The sequence below is a fragment of the Eulemur rufifrons genome, chromosome 7 (genome assembly GCF_041146395.1).
Source record: "Eulemur rufifrons isolate Redbay chromosome 7, OSU_ERuf_1, whole genome shotgun sequence".
NCBI lineage: Eukaryota > Metazoa > Chordata > Mammalia > Primates > Lemuridae > Eulemur > Eulemur rufifrons.
In genome coordinates, this window is record NC_090989.1 from 2332435 (window position 1) to 2352396 (window position 19962).

Consider the following 19962-nt stretch of genomic DNA (forward strand, 5'->3'; position numbering starts at 1 on the left):
AAGCAGAGTCATGAAGGAGGCAAGGGAGCAAGAGTTCTCGCGACAGGCCCCTCAGGGCACCTAGGAGCTCAAAGCAGTTTCACACGGCCGCCTCTCCAAGTGCCGACGGCACTGCAGCGGCAGGGGCAGGGAGCCAGACCGCGCAGTCACGCTGACCACGTTCTTCACCACCATGAACTCACAGCAAAAAAAGTCAGTTTTACTTAAAAATGCCCTTCACGAAGCAGTCAGAATTAATTTTATTAAATTCAACTCTTGAGTATACATCTTTTTTGTAAATTTTTAAATGTTCACAGACTCACAAGACGTTGCAAAAACAGTAGAGGGGTCACATGTCCCCATCACCAGTGTCCCCCACTGTGCTCTCCCACCTAACATAGGAAACTGACATTGGCACAACTATTAACTAGACCGCACACCTGCCTGGGATCTCACCAGCTTCGGCAGGCACTCGCCACTGGGGTGGTAAGTCCCTGTGTCTAACTCAGTGGCATTTGCCACGTGTGTAGACGCCAGTGACCACCACCGCAGCCCAGGCACAGACCTGTGCGTCACCACAGATGGCCTCCTGCTGCCTGCCCCACCCCTACCCTGGCCGTCCACCACTGACCCACTCTCCCTCTGTACAAGCGTGGCACCCGGCGGACTCACACAGAGATGGACTCACACAGAACACAACTGACAGGACTGGCTTCTTCACTTAGTATAAGGCCTTCCAGAGCCATCCACGCGGCGGCGTTTGTCAACTGCTCACCCTGTCTCAACGCTGAGTAGGAGTCCACCGAGCAGACCTGCTAGTCTGTCTAACCGCTCGTGAGCTAAAGGACACGTGGGTTATCTCCAGTCTGTATACCCATCATCATCATCATCATCATCATCATCATTTTTTTTTTTTGGGTAGAGACAGGGTCTGGCTATGTTGCCCAGGCTGGTATTAAACTCCTGGCCTCAAGTGATCCTTCTGCCTCGGCCTCCCAAGGCACTGGGATTGCAGGCGTGCGCCACCGCCTCTCGGCATTCGCTGTGAGTGTCCCCACGGCAGTGGCACAGCCGGCTCAAGGAAAGCACCTGTGCAGTCCTCTGTGCTGTGGGCTGAGCCAGCCTTTGTTCTCACGAACACCCTTTTCTCTGCAAAGAATAACTGGCAAACTGATGTTATTCGGTCCTGGGTACCAGCAGACATTTCGCTGAAAATGAATGATGTGTGCCTGTCGCTTCAAAGAAAACCACCAAGGTCATTGTTGCCAATGATGCGACTTGAGACGGTAAGCAAAAATTAGAATTTCGGAAAACTTGCATTTGCCACTGTGAGCCTGACAGAGACCAGATGCTCAAAGACCTTCCTGAAAGATCAGCATGAGTTTCACAAATGGGCATTTGTGATACTGTCAAATAAAAGATGTCCACATATGGAAGATCTGCACAACTCAGGAAACCAAATGACCAGTTACAAAATGACATCTGGGTAAAGGATCCATTCAAAATGCAAGGCAGGCCACAGGGTTCAACGACAGTGACTACAAGTCCATTCCTGGGACTCCAGACTTTCCTACTGGTCAGTTTCGGTGTGATATCAAAGAAGAATATCTGCAATTATCCAACAGCTGCTAAAATATTCCTCCCTTTTCCAACTATAAATCTATGGGGCTGGAGTTTCTTCAAGTACTTTATACCAAGATTATCACCTCAGACGGAATGCAGAAACTAGTTATGAAAATTCAGGTATCTTCTAGTAAGCTAGATATCATAGAGATTTGGGAGAGTGCAAAACGATGTCATCCTTCCATTATTTTTTATAAAAAACTTTTGTAAAAAAGTTATTTTTCATGAATAATGTCATGTAATGGGTTTTTTATTGTTGTTTTAAAGTAAATTAATAAATAAATGTTTGGCTCCTCAATCATTTTAGAGCATAAAAGGTCCCCAAACCCAAAACTCTGAGAACGCCAGACCGAAGCAGCAGAGCTCCAAAGGCGGCAGGCGACGAGGGTAGGGGGGCCTGGAGAAAAAGGGAAGTGGGGGAGCCCGGGCACACGAGGGGGGGGAGGGAGGGTGGCCTGGGCATGTGGGGGGCCACACGCGTGGGTGGGGGAGGCTGGAGGGAACGGGGGCAGCAGGTGGGGTCAGGGAAGCCTTGACTGCTGCGCAGTGGAGTTTGCACTTCGTTCAGGAGTAGTGGAAAGACCCCGAATCGCACATGGAGGGGAAAGGGCGTCTCTAAATGCCATCGCATTCTCAGCGCCGAGCCCAGCAATTGCTGGGTAAATAGTAGTGCGGATGCTCCACCGTAACCAAGTGCAACATCTGGTGAGCTTACGACCTTGTTATATAACGAAACTATTACATCAAACTCGAGAATAATCCCTCTTTGGATAAGGAACACTGCATTTTGTGAAAGGCAGGGAACGCTCACTTAAAGCGCTGGATTATGACAAAAGTTAGGAAAAAAGAAGCCTCTAACCCACCTTCATACATCAGCTTTGTCGAGAAATAGTCTTCGGATTCTGTCAGCGCGTCATCCTTGTCCACCTCCAAGAGGTCCGAGAGCCGCGTGATGGACACCTCCAAGGAGCAGAGCGAGCCCGTCCTGCAGTACTCCGTTCCCGGAGGGGGGAGTATCTCGGCCTTCACGTTATACAGTGTCTAGGCAGGAGAGGAAGGGAAAAGTTCCACGGAAACGTACCTGAACAGTCTTAAGAAACACAGCGGAAGGCAAACGTGGAGCTGCCCACAAACCTGGAGCCCTGAGGAAAGACTGTCGGCTCGGCCGGCAGAACAGCAACGGTCGCCGCTTGGTCTCAGGACTCCTGGCGTGGGCGCCCTCACCTGACAGCAGCTGTGGAGGCCGCAGGTACAGTGACCAGAAATAACAAGCCTCTTCAGAGATAAACTCTAACGTTTATGAACGGCTGATCTCCAACAAGGGTGCCCAGACCACCGAGGGGAAGAGCGGCACCGGGACGGCCACGAGCCACCGGGGGAGGCGAGTGAGGACCCCACTCTCACCACACACAGACTGACGCACAGCGCAGCGCACACCTGGATGGAAGTGCTAAAGCTATGAACATCTAGAAGAAAACGCAGGAGGAAATCTTGTTGACCTGGGATTGAGTGATGATTTCTTAGATCCAAAACCAATAATTCAAGCAACAAAAGTGAGAGAGAAATTGGACTTCACCAAAATTTAAAACTTTTGTGCTCCAAAGGACACCATCAAGAAAGCGAAAAGACAACTCACAGAATGGGAGAGGATACTTGCAAATCATACATAAGGAACTCGTATCCAGAATATATAAAGAACTTACAATTCAATAATAAAAAGACAAATAACCCTGTTTAAAACTGGGCAAAAGATCTGAAGAGACTTCCTTCCAAAGAAGATACACAAACGGTCAGTACTTATATAGAAGATGTTCAACCATCACTGGCCATGAGGGAAATGCAAACCAAAGCCAGGGATCCCCTTCACAGCGCCTGGGACTGCAGTGATCAGACAGACAGCAGAAACAGTGCTGGTGACGATGTGCAGAAATTGGAACTCTCGCCATTCCGGCCGCAGCCCACTGTGCTGCTGGCGGGAATGTAAAGTGGTGCAGCCTCTTAGAAAACCAGTTCGGCAGCTTCTCACAAAGGTAACCACAGAGTCACCGTATGACCCAGCCATTCCACTCTTAGGTACTTACCCAAGACAGCTGAACACACATGTCCACATAAAAACTTGTACATAGATTTTTTTCACAGTGTCATCATCATTCGTAATGGCCCCAAAGTGGAAACAATCTGGATTACCGGCACTGATAAATAGATCAACAAAATGTGGCATATCCACACAATGGAATACTATTCAGTCATGAAAAGGAATGAAGTACTGATAGATGCTACCAAATAGACGAACCTTAAGAACATTATGCTAAGAAAAAGAAGCCAATAACAAAAACATCACGTATAATACGATTTCATTTACATGAAATGTTCAGAACAGGCAAACCGTGAGACACATTTGCCTACAGATTAGCGGTTGTCTAGGGACGAGGGGAGGAGGGAGTGAGGACTATTATCCTCATTTGATTCATTCACACTGTGTGCCTCCGTCAAAACATCATGTGTACCCTATAAAGACACACAACAATTATGTACCCATAATTATTAAAAGAAAAAATTTTTTTAAGTGCTATCTGTATTTCAGAGCCTCAGAATACCAGTTTCGAAAAGAACAATCCAAGTATTTTTCTCTGGCCCTTTACTCAGCTTGCACAGTTCTAAAGGGAAATTCTTTCTATACTCTTTTTTTCTACCTCTCCAAATTAAGATAGGAAAGTAACAACAGTGAAATCTGCCAACTAGTAATAATCATCTGCAATAAGCAAACAGATTACATTTATGCAGACTCTCCAACATACCAATGATTTAATGGTCAGCTGCCATTAACTCAACAAAAAGGCATCTGTTTATACTACAAAAAGATAAATTATGCTGGTAAGTATGTTCAATACTCTAAGGCTAATAAGGATAATTAAATAAAACATGAAGGTCAAAACAATTAGTCTGTTTTGGCTGGAAGAAGGCAGAGAAGAAAACTACTAATATCAAAAACTACAAACACAATCACCTCAAATAAAACACTGACAATTTTAAGTAGTAAAGAGAAGAAAAGGAAATATCTCAAAATTACACAACACTAAATCAAATGATCTCTCTAAATAAACACAAAAACACAACTGTATCCCTACCTAGCTCAAATGTTACTTTTAGCTCCACACTTAAATTGGTTTCCCCCCAAAAGATGCAGCAGTTATATGGAAATCTTTACAATATTCAGCAAATTCTCTTAATATACCCAGTTTTCCTTTTAAAAAACTAGAGTTATGCCTTAGAAAGTAATGCCCCTGAGGAGTAGCTAATGATCAAGAGGAAATGACCCTACGAAATATTTCCAGGAAATTACTAAGTCAACATAAGAAAAAGAAGAGGAAGAAGAGAAAAGGAGTCTCTGGGCTTTCCAAATGATAAACACTCATCTTAGAGATGCCACGAAGAGTGCAGGCATCTCAGGGGTGTCACCTGAGAAGGACCAATGATTGAACTACCCCGAGAATTAACTAGTTTCCCTGAGCTGCTGCTTCATTATATTGAAAGAATTTGTCTATTTGATGGTTCAGGTAATAAAGAGCATGATGCCATCTTTCATTTTCCCACCCCAGACCCCCCCCAAAATAATACATTACGTACAAAAAAATTTTCCACTCGAAATTCATAAGTATACGGCTTTAAGGAGATAGACAGCCGTTCTTCGGAAGCTGGGGAGAATCCCACGGAGAACTGGCAATGCAGAGAAGGGGGAGGCTCCTGTGTCCACTTCAACTCCCACACAAAGAACACGGACTGCTTGCTGTAGATACGCTGCAAAGAGAGTCGCTGTCATTGTACAGACCCTACCACGAACCTCAGAGAGGAAACCAACACTGCAGTGAAACAGCACACTTCATGCACAGGGAAGGCAGGACGGAGGTGCCCCCCGAGCACGCTGCCCTGCTGCCCTGCTGCCCTGCAATGCCCAGCACCACCTGGCTCCTCCTGCCTGGCCCTGCTCACACAGAAGACTGCACAAAACTGGTATAAAGGTTTTAATCTGTTATGATTCCATAAGCTTCACAGCACAGGGGATCATAAAAAAGGTTAAAGAATATTTATTAATTTACATATGGAATATCCCATACATCTCCAAAACAGAGGACAATGTCATCAAACAATTAAAAAGTACATCTTGGCCAGGCGCGGTGGCTCACACCTGTAATCCCAGCACTTTGGGAGGCAGAGGTGGGAGGATTGCTTGAGGCCAGGAGTTTGAGACCAGCCTGGGCAACAGCGAGACCCCATCTCTATGAAAATTAAAAAAAAAAAAACTTAGCCAGGCATGGTGGTGCACACCTATCGTCCCAGCTACTCAGGAGGCCGAGGCAGGAGGATCACTAGATCCCAGGAGTTTGAGGTTGCAGTGAGCTGTGATGATGCCACTGCACTCTAGCCTGGGCAACAAAGTGAGACTCTGTCTCAAATAAATAGATAGATAGATAGACAGACAGATAGATAGATAGATAGGACGTCTTTATATACATGCCAATTATTTTATATTTAACATTAAGTTAATTTAGGAACTAGCACAACCTAATGTATGGACCAAACACCACTAAGACACATAAAGTCCACATCTATAAGTAGAGTGATAGGATCAGGTAAGATTTGAAAGTAGTCAAGTACTTGTGGGGAAAAATCCTTTGAAAATGCTAAAGATATAAATGTCCATTAAGAAAACCTTTGATCTTCTTTGACTCAGCATTTACTGTCTAAACACACACGTGAAAAACACATAAAAAGCAAGGTCAGGACTGAGCCAGGCAGCACGGCCGTGAACGTGACTCCTCACAAAGCTCCACCAACACAAGAGCTCTTCCCTCTGGCACAGGCGGCATTTAACTACAGGCGGAATGGACCGGTCTCCACTTCTTATGAGTGATGGTGTCCACGCAACCAATAGCACATTCAAACACAAGCTTGCATTTGCATAAATCTATGCATAGCGTAGGAAAAGTTTAAGATTTAATTCTAAAAATACAGGTATCAATCTACTTCCTAATCCATCCTGCAGCTCAGCCCACAATAAGCCCACGTATTCCACAAACAGGAACATGCACGTCGCAGCAAGCCCTGCGCCAGTGTGAGAACAGTCTGACCGGTATTAACACAGGAGCTCTTGCTAACTGGCAGTGAGACTGTTCTCTGTATTTAAGGACCAAGTCTCAAAACACACTGTGTCACTGTCATCCAAACACTACGGATACTACATCGTACACTGCAGTTCCCTGCTGAGAAGCGGATGCTCAGGTCTAGACAGTGTTTACCTGCTGGGACTGCGTGTTCAGTGGTACCAGCTGCAGGTCGGGGCCATCCCCGGTATCCACAAGGTTACTATCTGACAGCTGGAAGTCAAGTTCTGACAAATTCTGGACACAAACTTGAACATATTTCCTAAAGCAGAAAAACAAGAAATGTGATTTTGACATTTTAAAACTTTATTAAATACATTTTAGCTTTGTTAAGGAGACCCTCTCTAATGGGAATCAAAAAAGTGACAAGGCAAAATACAAGTAAGTTGTTGCAGGTGTTTCTACTTTTGATTTCACATGAAAACAAGCTATTTCTGTGGGAAAATGAATCCAAACTATTCTGTTTCTGGTACAGGATTATTAAATGATCATAACTAATCATCCTAAACACACGCTAAACTGCAATTACTCTCCATCACTAGACGTGATGATTGCTTGCTGACAAACTGCAGGGCTCACCTTAATTACCATTACTGGTAGATTTTTAAAAAAATAATTCCCTAATACAGCACCTCAGGTTCTTTTAGAGATTATTGATGTTTTTAACCATTAAGACCAACTGTTCTCTGGCTGTGATTTGAAGGGAAAAAAAAGCGGCTAGTGTAACATCCCATTCTGAATGTGGTTCTGACATTTTTGTTTCCAAATTATCCAACCGTCATCAACGGACGAAAGCAAAAGGGAGCGTGACAGCGAGAGGCTGGGCAAGTACCCCGAGCCTCTAGTGTCATCACCAGGGTGGGACGACTAGACGCCACAGGTCTGCTGACACAGTGAAACATGAAGCGTTCAACGCCACCTCCAAATGTTCTCGTCCAAAACTGAATCAGAGTCTAATCAAGACTCTAGCGCAGGTGTTCTCAACTGGGACAATTTGACCTGTACCAGGGGACGCTGGGCGATGTCTACAGACGTCTGTGGCTGTCACGACTGGGGGCAAGGAGTGCTCCTGGGACCTAGTGGGAGAGCCCAAGGGTGCTTCCCAACACCCGACAGTGCTCAGGACGGCCCCTCAACAGGAACCACCCAGCCCAGGACGGCAGCTGTGCTGGGGCTGAAAAACCCTGCTCTACAGGTTAACTAGCAATCGGTAAGGGACACAAGGACAGGGGAACTAGTTAAACCCATGAAGATGCAACCAGCCAAATCCAGAATGGCAGAACTTCCAGAGGACAATGGACCTGAGTGTGTCAACAAGTCAATGGCTTAAAAAACAGGGAAAGGAGCACAAAAAGAGATCTAGTAGTGAAATGGAGACTTTGTTTGGGCCCTGAATCGCACAAACCAACTGTAAAGAATCATTTTTGAGACAGCTGGAAAAATCTGTGTGTGGGCTGGATGTTACAGGACATCAGGGAATTACTGTGAATTTTTATAGATGGACAATAGCATCGTGGCTAAGAAAGTATCCTTAGTCATCTCTCAGGCCAAGCTTTGAACACGAACAGTCTCCACTTAGGAGAGGCCTGGGAAGGCAGCTGGGGCCTGCCCGCCACGCCTCCCTCACCGTGTTCCAGAGGACAGCAGGGAGTGCGTGGTCCTGAAGGGCACGCTGAAGGTCAGTGCAATGACGGTGGAGTAGATGGACCACGGGCAGTCAATGGACACCTGAGGAAGAAGCAGAGGACGCACACTCAGACCACTTGCCTGACAGACGGTGCCGCCACTGCCACCACCCAGCCATGTCTGCAGTGGCTGCCCATCCCCTAGACATGGTACTGTGGCGTCACCACTCATTGTTCAGACAGCAAAACCCTACTGAACATACGCACACACAAGCCAGAAACAGGAAGCTATGTTCACGGAAAAACAGACGCAGAACTGGCAGCATGTACACAGTTTCACCAGAAAGGTCTCCATGGCTACAGAGCACAGGTACCTTCAAAAGCAGCAAACCCACCTCCTGTTCCCACACACGTGGGGCTGTGATGCCAGACGTGTTTTAATGTGCAGGAGGCTATGACAAAGTGCCTTAGACGCATATGCCAGATGACACTAATCAATCAGTAACCACGCCAAGTGAGAACACCTAAGCACTGAACCCATCTGAGGCCGACACGTGACTGGAAAGCAGGGGACGTGGGCGCCACGTGCACAAAGCTGTCGACTCCCTCAAGGGCCGGGAGGCAGGTCTGAGCTTCACCTCGCTCCCACAGGAAACGCACGAACACGCTGGCGCAGAGCCACGCACTCAGCACTAAGTGCTCCTACCTCAGCGAGCGGCACCCTTGCTCAGGAACCTCTTTATGAGACAAGGGGAAGAGATGTTTTAATTCTTCAAGAACTGAAAATTAAAACATTGTTCTTAGGTGTGGGCCTGTCTGATAATTTTCTGCTGAGAAAAGGTGGTTTTCCTTACCCTCTTATCCCACGGCTCTGGTATACACTGCAGCCCTGGGCTGTTCAAAAGCGCCCTCAGACCTGTCACAAGCCACAGTACACCTCAGAGAAACACCATGCCAGCAACACAGTCTGTGACTAAACCACGCATCTCTCAGATAACTGTCGCTAAATACCAGCACCAATGCCTAAAATGACAGACCTCCTTCCCGCCTACGTCTGATGTGACGTTTCGGTGGACAAAAACTGAAGCACACGACACACAACTCCTCTGGCCTGCTCACGGGCACAGACGGACAGTGGCCCGGATCTAGCTCCCCTCACGCCTAGGCTGCCACTATAGCTCTTGCGGTAGACTTCCTGTCCTCTTGGTTGGGAACATTAGAGCCTGCCCGTGTGTGTCCTTGCGAGATGCACCCCTTATCTAAGAAGGGGGTGCACAGGCACAGGCACCTCTGCTGCACTGCGTTCACAGCAGGCAGGACAGGCAGACGCTGCCACTCCAGCTACTCCACAGCCCCTCCTCACTTTGTGGTCCGTGGTGACCATGCAGTGGCCAGTCTTCTGCTTGTCCTTATGCTTCCAGTGGGGTTCCAGCGTCCCCAGAAGGTCACTCTCCCCTCTGGGTGCTGGGGCTGACGGTGAAGAGAGAACTTCCAGTTCAAATTCAATCATGTGATACGCAGGCACAACGGGCAGACTGATGCTCGTGACCTTGTCGGAGGACTGAATCCGGAGCGATGCGTTGGAAGACTGTTCTACGAAAGACAGAAAAAGTCACTGCAAACACGTTCCCTCTGTTTCATTTTTCCGTTCACTTCTAGTAGGTGCTGGGCCCAGCAGTGGGCTTGCAGCCCAACTGCTCCTACTCCTCTGCACGTGGAAGGATTGCAGGGGAGGGAAAGGCAGGAAACCTAGGAACAAACCCTCAGGACAGGGCCACGGTGCGGCGGGCGGAGCCCAGACAGCTGTCACTGCTCTCCATCTGAAGACAGCACAAGGGCACTCCTCATGTGGCCCACCCACGTCCTGTGTGTGCCTGCAGATGTCCCCCTTCCCACTGCACCCCATCAGCAGATCAACACTCCCCCGAAAGGGAGCAGGGTTTTTCCCTTTCCATTCCTCGTGGCCAGGGATTGGGGGGCGATTCAAGTTTTCTGGGGCTTCTGACCGGCGTAGTGGGGCGGGGTGGACAGAGGCTGGTGGGGCATCAGCACAGAGCAGGGCCCACCAGTGATGCAGCTCCCTATGTCCTTAGCCAGGGCAGCACCGCCTGGCCACTGGGCGGTACACCACTCCCTGCCCACCCCCCTCGAGGGAAACACCCAGCCCAGGCGCCAGGCCCCAGGGTGCGTACAGAACGCTGACTCCAGACACCACCTGAGGACAGCACAGGGCACAGGGGTGTTAGGCCACGCTCACCGGTGGCAGCAATGCCAGGCTCATTCAAACACCCTCACGGTGTGTGACAAAGCCGAGGGTCCTCCTACGCCACTGCCTCACGACCAGGTGGCAGTGCCTTACCTCTTGTGTTAGAATAGATCACGGCTCTGTTCTCCGCCTGACACAGAATGAGCATGGCTTCCGCGTTGCTGAGCTGGAGGCTGTCCCCGTTTTTTATTGTATAATGGCCAGTAGTGACAGTGAACTTGACCTTCTGAGGAATGCCTGCCAAAAGGCTATCTAAAGAGAAAAAGATAGCAATTAGCATCACTACCAACGAGAAGTATTAATAGTAATTCAGGGCCTACTGCAAGGTTCAAGGGCACTCTGTTTCTTTTACTACAAAAGACTTGTTCATTTTGGATACTCCATGAATTCACTCAATTCCATTCCCTTCGCCCTAACTTTTAATCTCAGTGATGTGTCCTGCAGAATTTGGGGGGGACCTTAATGGGAACAAAAGGACTCTGAGTTGAGGGGATCTTATCCTCACCCTGGTTTAGAGAACTAGGGATTATGACAGCAACTATGTCTTTTAGGGTCACAAGATTTACTTGCCAATAAGTAAGAGAGACTCAGGGAACAAGGCTTAAGACGAGGCTGAAAGGAGACTCCAACGCACTGGTGCCCTCAGGGCTTTCTCAGGCCTTCTTAGTTTAGGGCCGCAGGCCTTTGGTTCAGAAGCAGTCCACAGTGGGGATGGCCCCCCTTAATCCCAGACAGAAATGGAGGGGCAGGAATGGGCTGAGGTTTCCGAGAATCCGAGGACTGAGAAGGGAAGAGAGTAGAGGGAGGCAGGGCAGGGAGCAAGGGCAGCGCCACAGCTGCCAGCCGAGTTCTGCTTCTGCCACAAACATCTCCAACAAAAGGACCATCTGAGAGACTGACTACTGTGTCAGCATCTTAAGGCCTTTGCTGGGGGCCATGGGAGAAGTTTGAATGCAGAAAAATAGGGAGAATGGGGAGATTAAGTAGAAAAAAATGCTTTTCTGGATTTTTTTTCCCCAAATGGAAGAAACAAACAAGTACATACATCATTCCTAACCTAAACAACTGAGACATTCACTCATTAGTATCTAATTGCCACGTGGTCTTCAATCATGCACTGATTCCTCCTAACCTCAGAACTCATCAGGAAGGACAGCAGCTGTGAATTTCCCAAATGCCACACATAAGGGTCAAGTCTAATGGACACTCTCATGGAAACACTGCTGATCTGAGAAGAATAACTAAACCTAGTATTTAGACTTTGAAAGGGACCTCTAAGCAGGAAATTATATGTATTTATTAAACTCTCTGCAGCAGACATTAGCTGATACCTGGCTAATGTGATAATGTAAAATATGAATTCGGTCCTCAACTCCATTTCCTGGCATATTAACTCCTAAAATCCTTAGAATCTCTACAGTCCTATCTTTTTGTATGCTAATGAGCTGACTGGTTGCTTCAGGATGGGCGCTGGTCAGAGGAAAGACCAAGGCAGGACGAAAGGGTTAAGGCATTCAGCCCACCCTGAAATCTCCAGGGAAGGCGAGAGGGGCTGGATCACCAGGACCAGTGGTTTAATCAATCATGCCTACGTAATGAAGTCTCATAAAAGGCCCAAGAGGACGGTATGTGGAAAGTTTCCAGCTAGCTGAGCACGTGGGGATGGAGGTTTCTGGAGGGTCGCTTGCCCAGGGAGGGCATGGAGGCTCCGATCCCTTCCCCCACACGGCGCCCTATGCATCTCTTCATCTGTGTCCTTTATAATATAACATAGCATAACATAATACACCAGTAAACGTGCTTCCCTGTGTTCTGTGAGCCACTGTAGCAAATTAATCAAACTCAAGGAGGGGGTTGTGGGAACCCCAATTTCTAGCTCGTCAGAAGCACAGGCAAAACAACCTGGGGCTTGCCATTGGCACTAGGGGGAGCGGCGGTCTGTGGGCCTGAGCCCCCGGCCTGTGGGAGCCGACACTGTCTCCAAGTAGACTGTGTCGGAACTGACTGGAGGACAGCCAGCGGGTGTCCACTGCAGAGCTGATCACTTGCTTGCTGGTGGGAGAAATCCCCACACATCTGATCACAGATGTCTTCTGTGTTGATTGTTGTGTTGTGTGAAAGAATAGAAAAAATACTTCTGAGTTTCTTTTTTCTACTCTCACATCTAATTTCTCTATTTTTCTTATTTTCAGAAATACCGTATTTATTAAACATGAAAGCAACTACAGTAAAGCAAGTATTCAGAGGAACAAATGAGGCTTAGTCAGTTAGTTCCCAGGCAAAATTTCCATTAAGTTACCCAAAATGGCTCTTACAGGCAGACACAACTAAAAACCACTAGAACATTTTAGAAAGTCCGCTAAGACCACCGCCACCGTGGCCAGGGACTGCACTCACCGGCCAGAGGCTCCACATGCAGCTGGGGCTCCTGAGAGTACACGTCGTACTGCACGACCGGGTAGATGTGAGGAAGGACAAAGCACACGGGGCCCACGGAGGCACACAGCTGCCTGAGCGTGTACGTCCCCGGCTCCCTGGCCTAGGGTCAGAATCAGTCATTTGAAAAGATGTCACACAATTAGGAGCCTCCTAAGGCAGAGCTGTGCGATGATCTCCCTGAAACACAGAAGGACTGTGTTTCTCCCCTCCTACACCTCCTGCTCTTGTGCCTGCACTGGGCTGCTCAGAAAGGCCCTCGGAATCTCTCAATCTATGATTCTCTGAGTAACTGACGCTTAAATTTGACTTTACACTTCCAACAAGGTATTTTTAATTTAATGAACTTTCTCTTTGAAGGATATTTAGTGGAGACGTTCCGCATGAGATTTAAGACCTGCTCTAAGAGTAGACCAAAAACACATGTGGCAAACAGCTGTATTTTCCACAGGCCAAATCCTCTTGAACTAGCGGGACGTACATGCTATGCTGCACCAGAGAAAAATTTATGTCAGAGTGAGTCAGAAGCAATGGTTTTGACATCCAGGCAGGCACAAAAGGAAAACAAGGTTTAATATCAAAGTGTACCACCTTCTTTGAAATCTCACTTTAACAAAAGAGGGTGTATTTTAATACACAGGGGGAAAAGCTAACTAAATCCAAAAATCCAAAGAGTTAAAAAGCTAATTGAATCTAAAAACAAGTATCTATCTTAAGAACTCTGCTCAAAATTTATCAACTGCCATAAAATTGTATAAATACAACATAAAATGTCAGGATATTTTGCTTTAAGGATAATGACAAAAACAAGGTTGACAGAACAGAGGACTCTGACTCAATTCTCACCGCACTTCAGATCGGTCCTTGTGAGCTCGATGGCCCTTCTTTGTCAACTAGGAAGTCAACTTCCCAATCTGGACACATACCTGAGTCCTGAATGTTATCTTGTTGGGCCCTGGCTCCAGAGTCACGTTGCTACACCTTAGCATGTGGGCCCCCTCCTCCAGGGCCACCCCTGAGGGTGTCTCTAGAGAAGAGCTGCTCTCCTGCCTTCTCAGAAGCATGTGAACGTTTCTGCAAATAATCCCTGTCGTGTTCAAGGAATTATCAGAAGGGCTTCTCTCAAACATCTCATACAGCTCCAGTGCAGGTAAGCTGTTCTGGGATGCAGGAAAAGATGAGGTTTCAGTTGGGAAGTTAATAATCCCATTGGATGTCTTGTGCTTGGTAAGCCACTCAGCTGTCTTCCGGTAACTGTTCTTCTCGATGTTGAAGTGGACGTTGACAGCAATCTGCTCCACGGGAACAGGGACAGGCATCTGACTGCACACAGTTATCTCAACAGACAAAGTGCCACCCACGTGGACCACGGCATTGGAAGGGTCAAAATGGAGATCTCTCAGTTGTGCAAAGGAATGCATGGGTAGCACGATTTTGTGACCTGTAAATACATATTAGCAGACCTTACTCACATCTGACCGACTGCGATGGAGCCCGCAGGCCTTGAACAAGGTCAGGTCACCTGGCACACACACACAACAAGGAAGCAAGGAGCAGTGAAGTGTAAAAGAGACATTCCTAACCTCCCGCCATCTCCACTGCCCCCCGCCCCCCCAAAAAGCTATTTGGTCAGAAGCAAAATCTAAACAAATACCTAGGTAACTTCTAGAAATCATAAAATCTACAGAAATTAAGGTTCCCAAGTCTGCTCTGACAAACCTAAAAGAAATACAGGTCAACTAACTCTTTATCTAACTAAAATTTATAAATAGTCCAATTTCTAGAATTGTTTTCAAGGGATTCCAGGACTTTCCCACCTATTGAAAGAAATTTTCAAGTAAAGAAGCCCAAGCACCCACTGTGCATGTGAAAATGAACGCCAGGTGTCCGCCAGCCTGTGGAGTCAGCCAGTGGAGCACGGACCCTGCTGTGCCCACCAGCGCCACGGCCTGCTCTGCCGTCACCGTGGCGGGGGCTGGAGGGGGACGGCTCTCACCCTGCCCCCTCCCTCTCTCACCTTCTTTCTATAAGCACCTTGGTTTGACTAGAAAATTCACAAGGCTGCGGAACTGACCAGTTACGTACTTACTAAACATCCATCGACTAAAGCACTTGCTGAGACTGACACCGTAAGGACATGAGAACACTGAACAATTATGGACTATTTTATTCATATAGAGACACTGACGGATGCTGGCAGGAAAATCTTCACTCAAGCAGTCTCACCCATGGCCATGGTCCCTCCACCCATCAGTGTAGGCATGATGAAGTCATGACTCTCCTCAACCCCCCAGCCAGGTGGCTCTGCACACCCCAGCAGTCATGACCATATAAATCTGAAGCCAATTTTGGAAAAACTGGCTTTCAAGTAGTAACTGCGATGGACTAAACTGTGTTCCTCCAATGTTCATACAGTGAAGCCCTGACCCCCAATGTGACGTTATTTGGAAATGGGGACATTGGGAGGTGATTAGGGTTAGAGGAGGTCATGAGGGTGGGGCCCTTGTGGTGCACCTTATAAGGACCACTAGCGGGTCCTTATAAGAAAAGACATCAGAGAGCTTGCTCTCTTCCCTCCCACCATGTGAGGACACTGTGACAAGCCAGGAAGAGGGCCCTCACCGTGCCAGCACCCTGATCTCAGATTTCCAGCCTCCAGAACTGTGAACAGTAGATGCTCGGTGATTAAGCCACCCAGTCTACGGTAACTCGTTATGTCAGCCGAAGTAGAGCAACATCATAACTACTTTAAATGAGTACTCTGCTTGGTAAAATAAACATGAAGAGCTAAACTTCACAATAAATTTAACCTTACTTACCACACAGCATCCTCTCTAAAGTATACTTTCCAAAACATTCAACCTGAATCTAAGCCTTTCCGATCTAACCTCCACTGAGATGTCCTGGTGAGGAGACACTGAGGATTCCGGAATGCGGGCCAGTCTACGAGACAACTGGCCGACACGCTAGGCAACACAAAGAAATGAAGTCCTGACACGTGCTACAGCAGGGAGGAGCCTGGAAACACCACGGTAAGTCGCAGGTGCCAGTCACAACACAAAGACCACATACCATATGATTTGTGAAAGTTGTCAGAATAAAAAAAAAAAAAAAAAACTCTGACAAACAGAACCAGAAAAGGCCATGAAGGGAAGGTTCTCACGCATATACGCCTGGTAACAAAAACTATCACAAAAGATTCTGCAAAAACTACAACCTTGTGCAAAGGCCACTGCAACTTCACACACAAAAAATACTTCTTCAGAGACACCGACCCAGAAACTCCCTGTCCAGCCCTGACCGGTGGCACCCTTGTTGATCCTTGTAGCCAAGGATAATTACTTCAAAACAATTATGGGATCCTCATTTTTCCTTTAGAAACTTTTGTCTTCCTTTAGCTCCCTGAATGTGCACACAATTTACCATGGCGAGTGTATCCCCACTGCAATGCCCTGCTCCCCAATAAACAGCATTTTCTTCAGAGAGCCTCTCCATTTGTTATTAGGTTGACAGAGTCTTCAGGTTGAGTATCCCTTATCCAAAAAGCTTGGGACCAGAAGTGTTTCAAATTTGGGGGCTTTTGGATTTTGGAACATGTGCATTATATTTACCAGTTGAGCATCTCTAATCCAAAAATCTGAAAGGCTCCAACGAGCTTTTTCTTTGAGTTTGTCAGTACTCAAAAAATTTTGGATTTCCGAGCATTTCAGATTTTCAAATTAGGGATATCTAACCTGTATTTATGTGAAACATCCATAATAGGTATGTCTAGTGACAGAAACAGATCGGTGGTTGCCAGGGGCTGAGCGTAGGTGGGGCATGAGCATGGGGTTTCTTTGGGGGGTGTAAGTATGTCCTGGCCAGAGCAATTAGGCAAGAGAAAGAAATAAAGGACATCCAAATTGGAAAGGAAGAAATCAAATCAGCCTCATTCACGGATAACATGATCTTATACCTAGAAAAACTTAAAAGACTCCACCAAAAAACTGTTAGAACTGAAAAAGGAATTCACTGAAGTTGCAGCACACAAAATCAATATAGAAAAATCAGTAGCATTTATATGAACTAACAGTGAACAATCTGAAAAAGAAATCAAGAAAGCAATCCCATTTTACAATAGCTACAAAAAATACAAAATACATAGGAATGAATCTAACCAAAGAAGTGAAAGATCTATACAATGAAAACCATAAAATTCTGATGAAAGAAACTGAAGAGGACACAAAAAAATAAAAAAATAAGAAGATATTCCATGCTCATGGATTGGAACAATTAATATTGTTAAAATGACAAACTACCCAAAATAATTTATGGATTCAATGCAATACTTATCAAAATACCAATGGCACTCTTCACAGAAATAGGAAAAAAAAAAAAAAAAAAAAAAACCCAAAAACCCTCCTAAAATTTACATGGAACCTTGCACAAAAAACCCTGAATAGCCAAAGCCATCCTGAGCAAAAAGAACAAAGCTGGAGGCATCACACTACCTGACTTCAAAATTTACTACAAAGCTACAGCAACCAAAACAGTATAGTACTGGCATAAAAACAGACACATAGACCAATGTAACAATAAAAAGCCCCAAAATAAATCCACATATTTACAGTCAACTGATTTTCAATAAAGGTGCCAAGAACATACATTGGGGAAAGGACAGTGTCTTCAATAAATGGTGTTGGAAAAACTGGATATCCACATGCAGAAGAATGAAACTAGATGCCCACCTCTCACCATATATAAAAATCAAATCAAAATGGATTAAAGACTTAAATCTAAGACCTGAAACTATGAAACTACTAGAACAAAACACTAGGGAAACACTCCAGGACATTGATCTGGGCAAAGATTTTTTGTGTAAGACCTCAAAACCACAGGCAACAAAGCAAAAATAGACAATTGGGATCACAACGAGCTGAAAAGCTTCTGCACAGCAAAGGAAGCAAATCAACAAAAGGAAGAGACAACCCACAAAGCGGAAGAAAACATTTACAAACTATCCATCTGACAAGGGATTAATAACCAAAATATATAAAGAGCTCAAGTAAGCCAATAGAAAAAAAATCCAATTAAAAATGGGCAAAGGATTTGAATAGACATTTCTTAAAAGAAGACATACAAATGGCCAACAGGTATATGAAAAAATGCTCAACATTATTAGTCATCAGAGAAATGTAAATCAAAACTACAGTAAGATATCATCTCATCCCAGTTAAAATGGCTTGTATCAAAAAAGCAATAGCAGATGTTGGTGAGGATGTGGAGAAAGGGGAATCCTCACACACTTTTGGTGGGAATGTAAATCAGTACAGCCACTATGGACAACAGTGTGGAGCTTCCTCGAAAACCAAAAATAGAACAACCATATCATCCAGTAATCCACTACTGGGTATATATCCAAATGAAAGGAAATCTACATATCAGAGAGGTATCTGCACTCTCGTGTTTATTGCAGCACTATCCAAAATAGCCAAAATATGGAATCCACCTAAGTGCCCATCAATGGATGAATGGATAAAGAAAATGTGGTATATATACACAATGGAATCCTATCCAGCCATTAAAAAGAATGAAATTCTGTCATTTATAGCAATATGGATGGAACTGGAAGGCATTAAGTTAAGTAAAATAAGCCAAGTATATAAAGATAAATATCCCATGTTCTCATTCCCATGTGGGAGCTAAAAAGATGGACCTCGTGAAGACAGAGAGTGGAATGGTGGTTACCAGAGCCTGGGCAGGGGAGAGGGGAGGAAAAGAAGAAGGGGCAAGGAATATAAATGCATTTATTACCACTGAATTATACACCTAAAAATAGTAAAGACAGCAAATTAGGTATGTAATTTTAACTCAATAAAAATAAATATGTTCTAAAATTGTGGTGATTATTGCACATCTGTGAATACACTAAAAGCCACTGAATTGCACACTTCAAATGAGTGAATTACATGGTATTTGAATTCTATCTCAATAAAGCTGTTTATTTACAATAAAAGTCACTGTCTTTAAAAAATGAAGAAAAAGAGATGGGAAGAACTGTTTTAAACTAACAGAGAGAATTGAGATACAACCACCACGTGTAATGTGTGATCCCTGGTTGGACTCTATTCACCTGCAATCCTAGCACTCTGGGAGGCTGAAGTGGGAGGATTGTTTGAGCTCAGGAGTTGGAGAACAGCATCAGCAGGACTAAGATCCTGTCTCTACCAAAAACAGAAAAATTAGCTGGCATGGTGGTGTGCGCCTGTAGTCCCAGCTACTCAGGAGGCTGAGACGGGAGGATCGCTTGAGCCCAGGAGTTTGAGGCTGCAGGGAGCTTATGATGATGCCACTGCACTCTACCCAGGGCAACAGACAGAGAAAAAAATTTTTTTTTGCTGAGACAATTAGGGAAATGTGAATATGGACTACTTAGCAGATGATATTAGACCGTTGTTGGTGTGGTTAGGGGACTGTCCTTATTTTTAGAATATCCATGATAAATTCCTTCAGGATGAAGTATTATAATGTAGTCTAGAGTTTCTTTAAAGTTTAGCAAAAAGAAAAAAAGTAAAAAGAAAGACATGTAGATACATGTTTGCTACACATCAAAATGTTAACAACTGTTTACTCTGGGTGGTCGGTGTATCTTGTATTCTTTTTACTTTTCTGTAATATTGGAAAATTTTCGTAATAAAATTTTAAACACTAGTCTTACCTGGGCTGTCTGATGGTTGGCTGGCAAAGGTCAGAATCTCCTGGCAGAAGTATTTCCGTTCCTCTTCAGTTAAGTGACAATCGCTGGCTAAAAGGCTACTGGTCTGCAGGTAGCTGAGGCAGAGTCAAGGGTCCTAGAGAGAGGCCCTCACACTGACGGATGTCGCTCAAACTG

The 19962-nt window shown here is 45.6% G+C and overlaps 1 protein-coding gene across 2 annotated transcripts in view; it reads right to left on the minus strand.

Annotated features, from left to right (window-relative positions):
* TRAPPC10 (trafficking protein particle complex subunit 10) overlaps positions 1 to 19962 on the minus strand; it is an 80838-nt gene that overhangs the window by 2359 nt on the left and 58517 nt on the right. For both annotated transcript variants that reach the window (XM_069474912.1, XM_069474913.1), the window contains 9 exons: positions 19789 to 19901; positions 14018 to 14532; positions 13053 to 13194; positions 10749 to 10907; positions 9753 to 9982; positions 8392 to 8492; positions 6900 to 7026; positions 5230 to 5400; positions 2466 to 2643 (listed from right to left, as the gene is read on the minus strand). In XM_069474912.1, the coding sequence (XP_069331013.1) occupies positions 2466 to 2643; positions 5230 to 5400; positions 6900 to 7026; positions 8392 to 8492; positions 9753 to 9982; positions 10749 to 10907; positions 13053 to 13194; positions 14018 to 14532; positions 19789 to 19901 (1736 nt within the window). The remainder of the gene's footprint in view (positions 1 to 2465; positions 2644 to 5229; positions 5401 to 6899; positions 7027 to 8391; positions 8493 to 9752; positions 9983 to 10748; positions 10908 to 13052; positions 13195 to 14017; positions 14533 to 19788; positions 19902 to 19962) is intronic.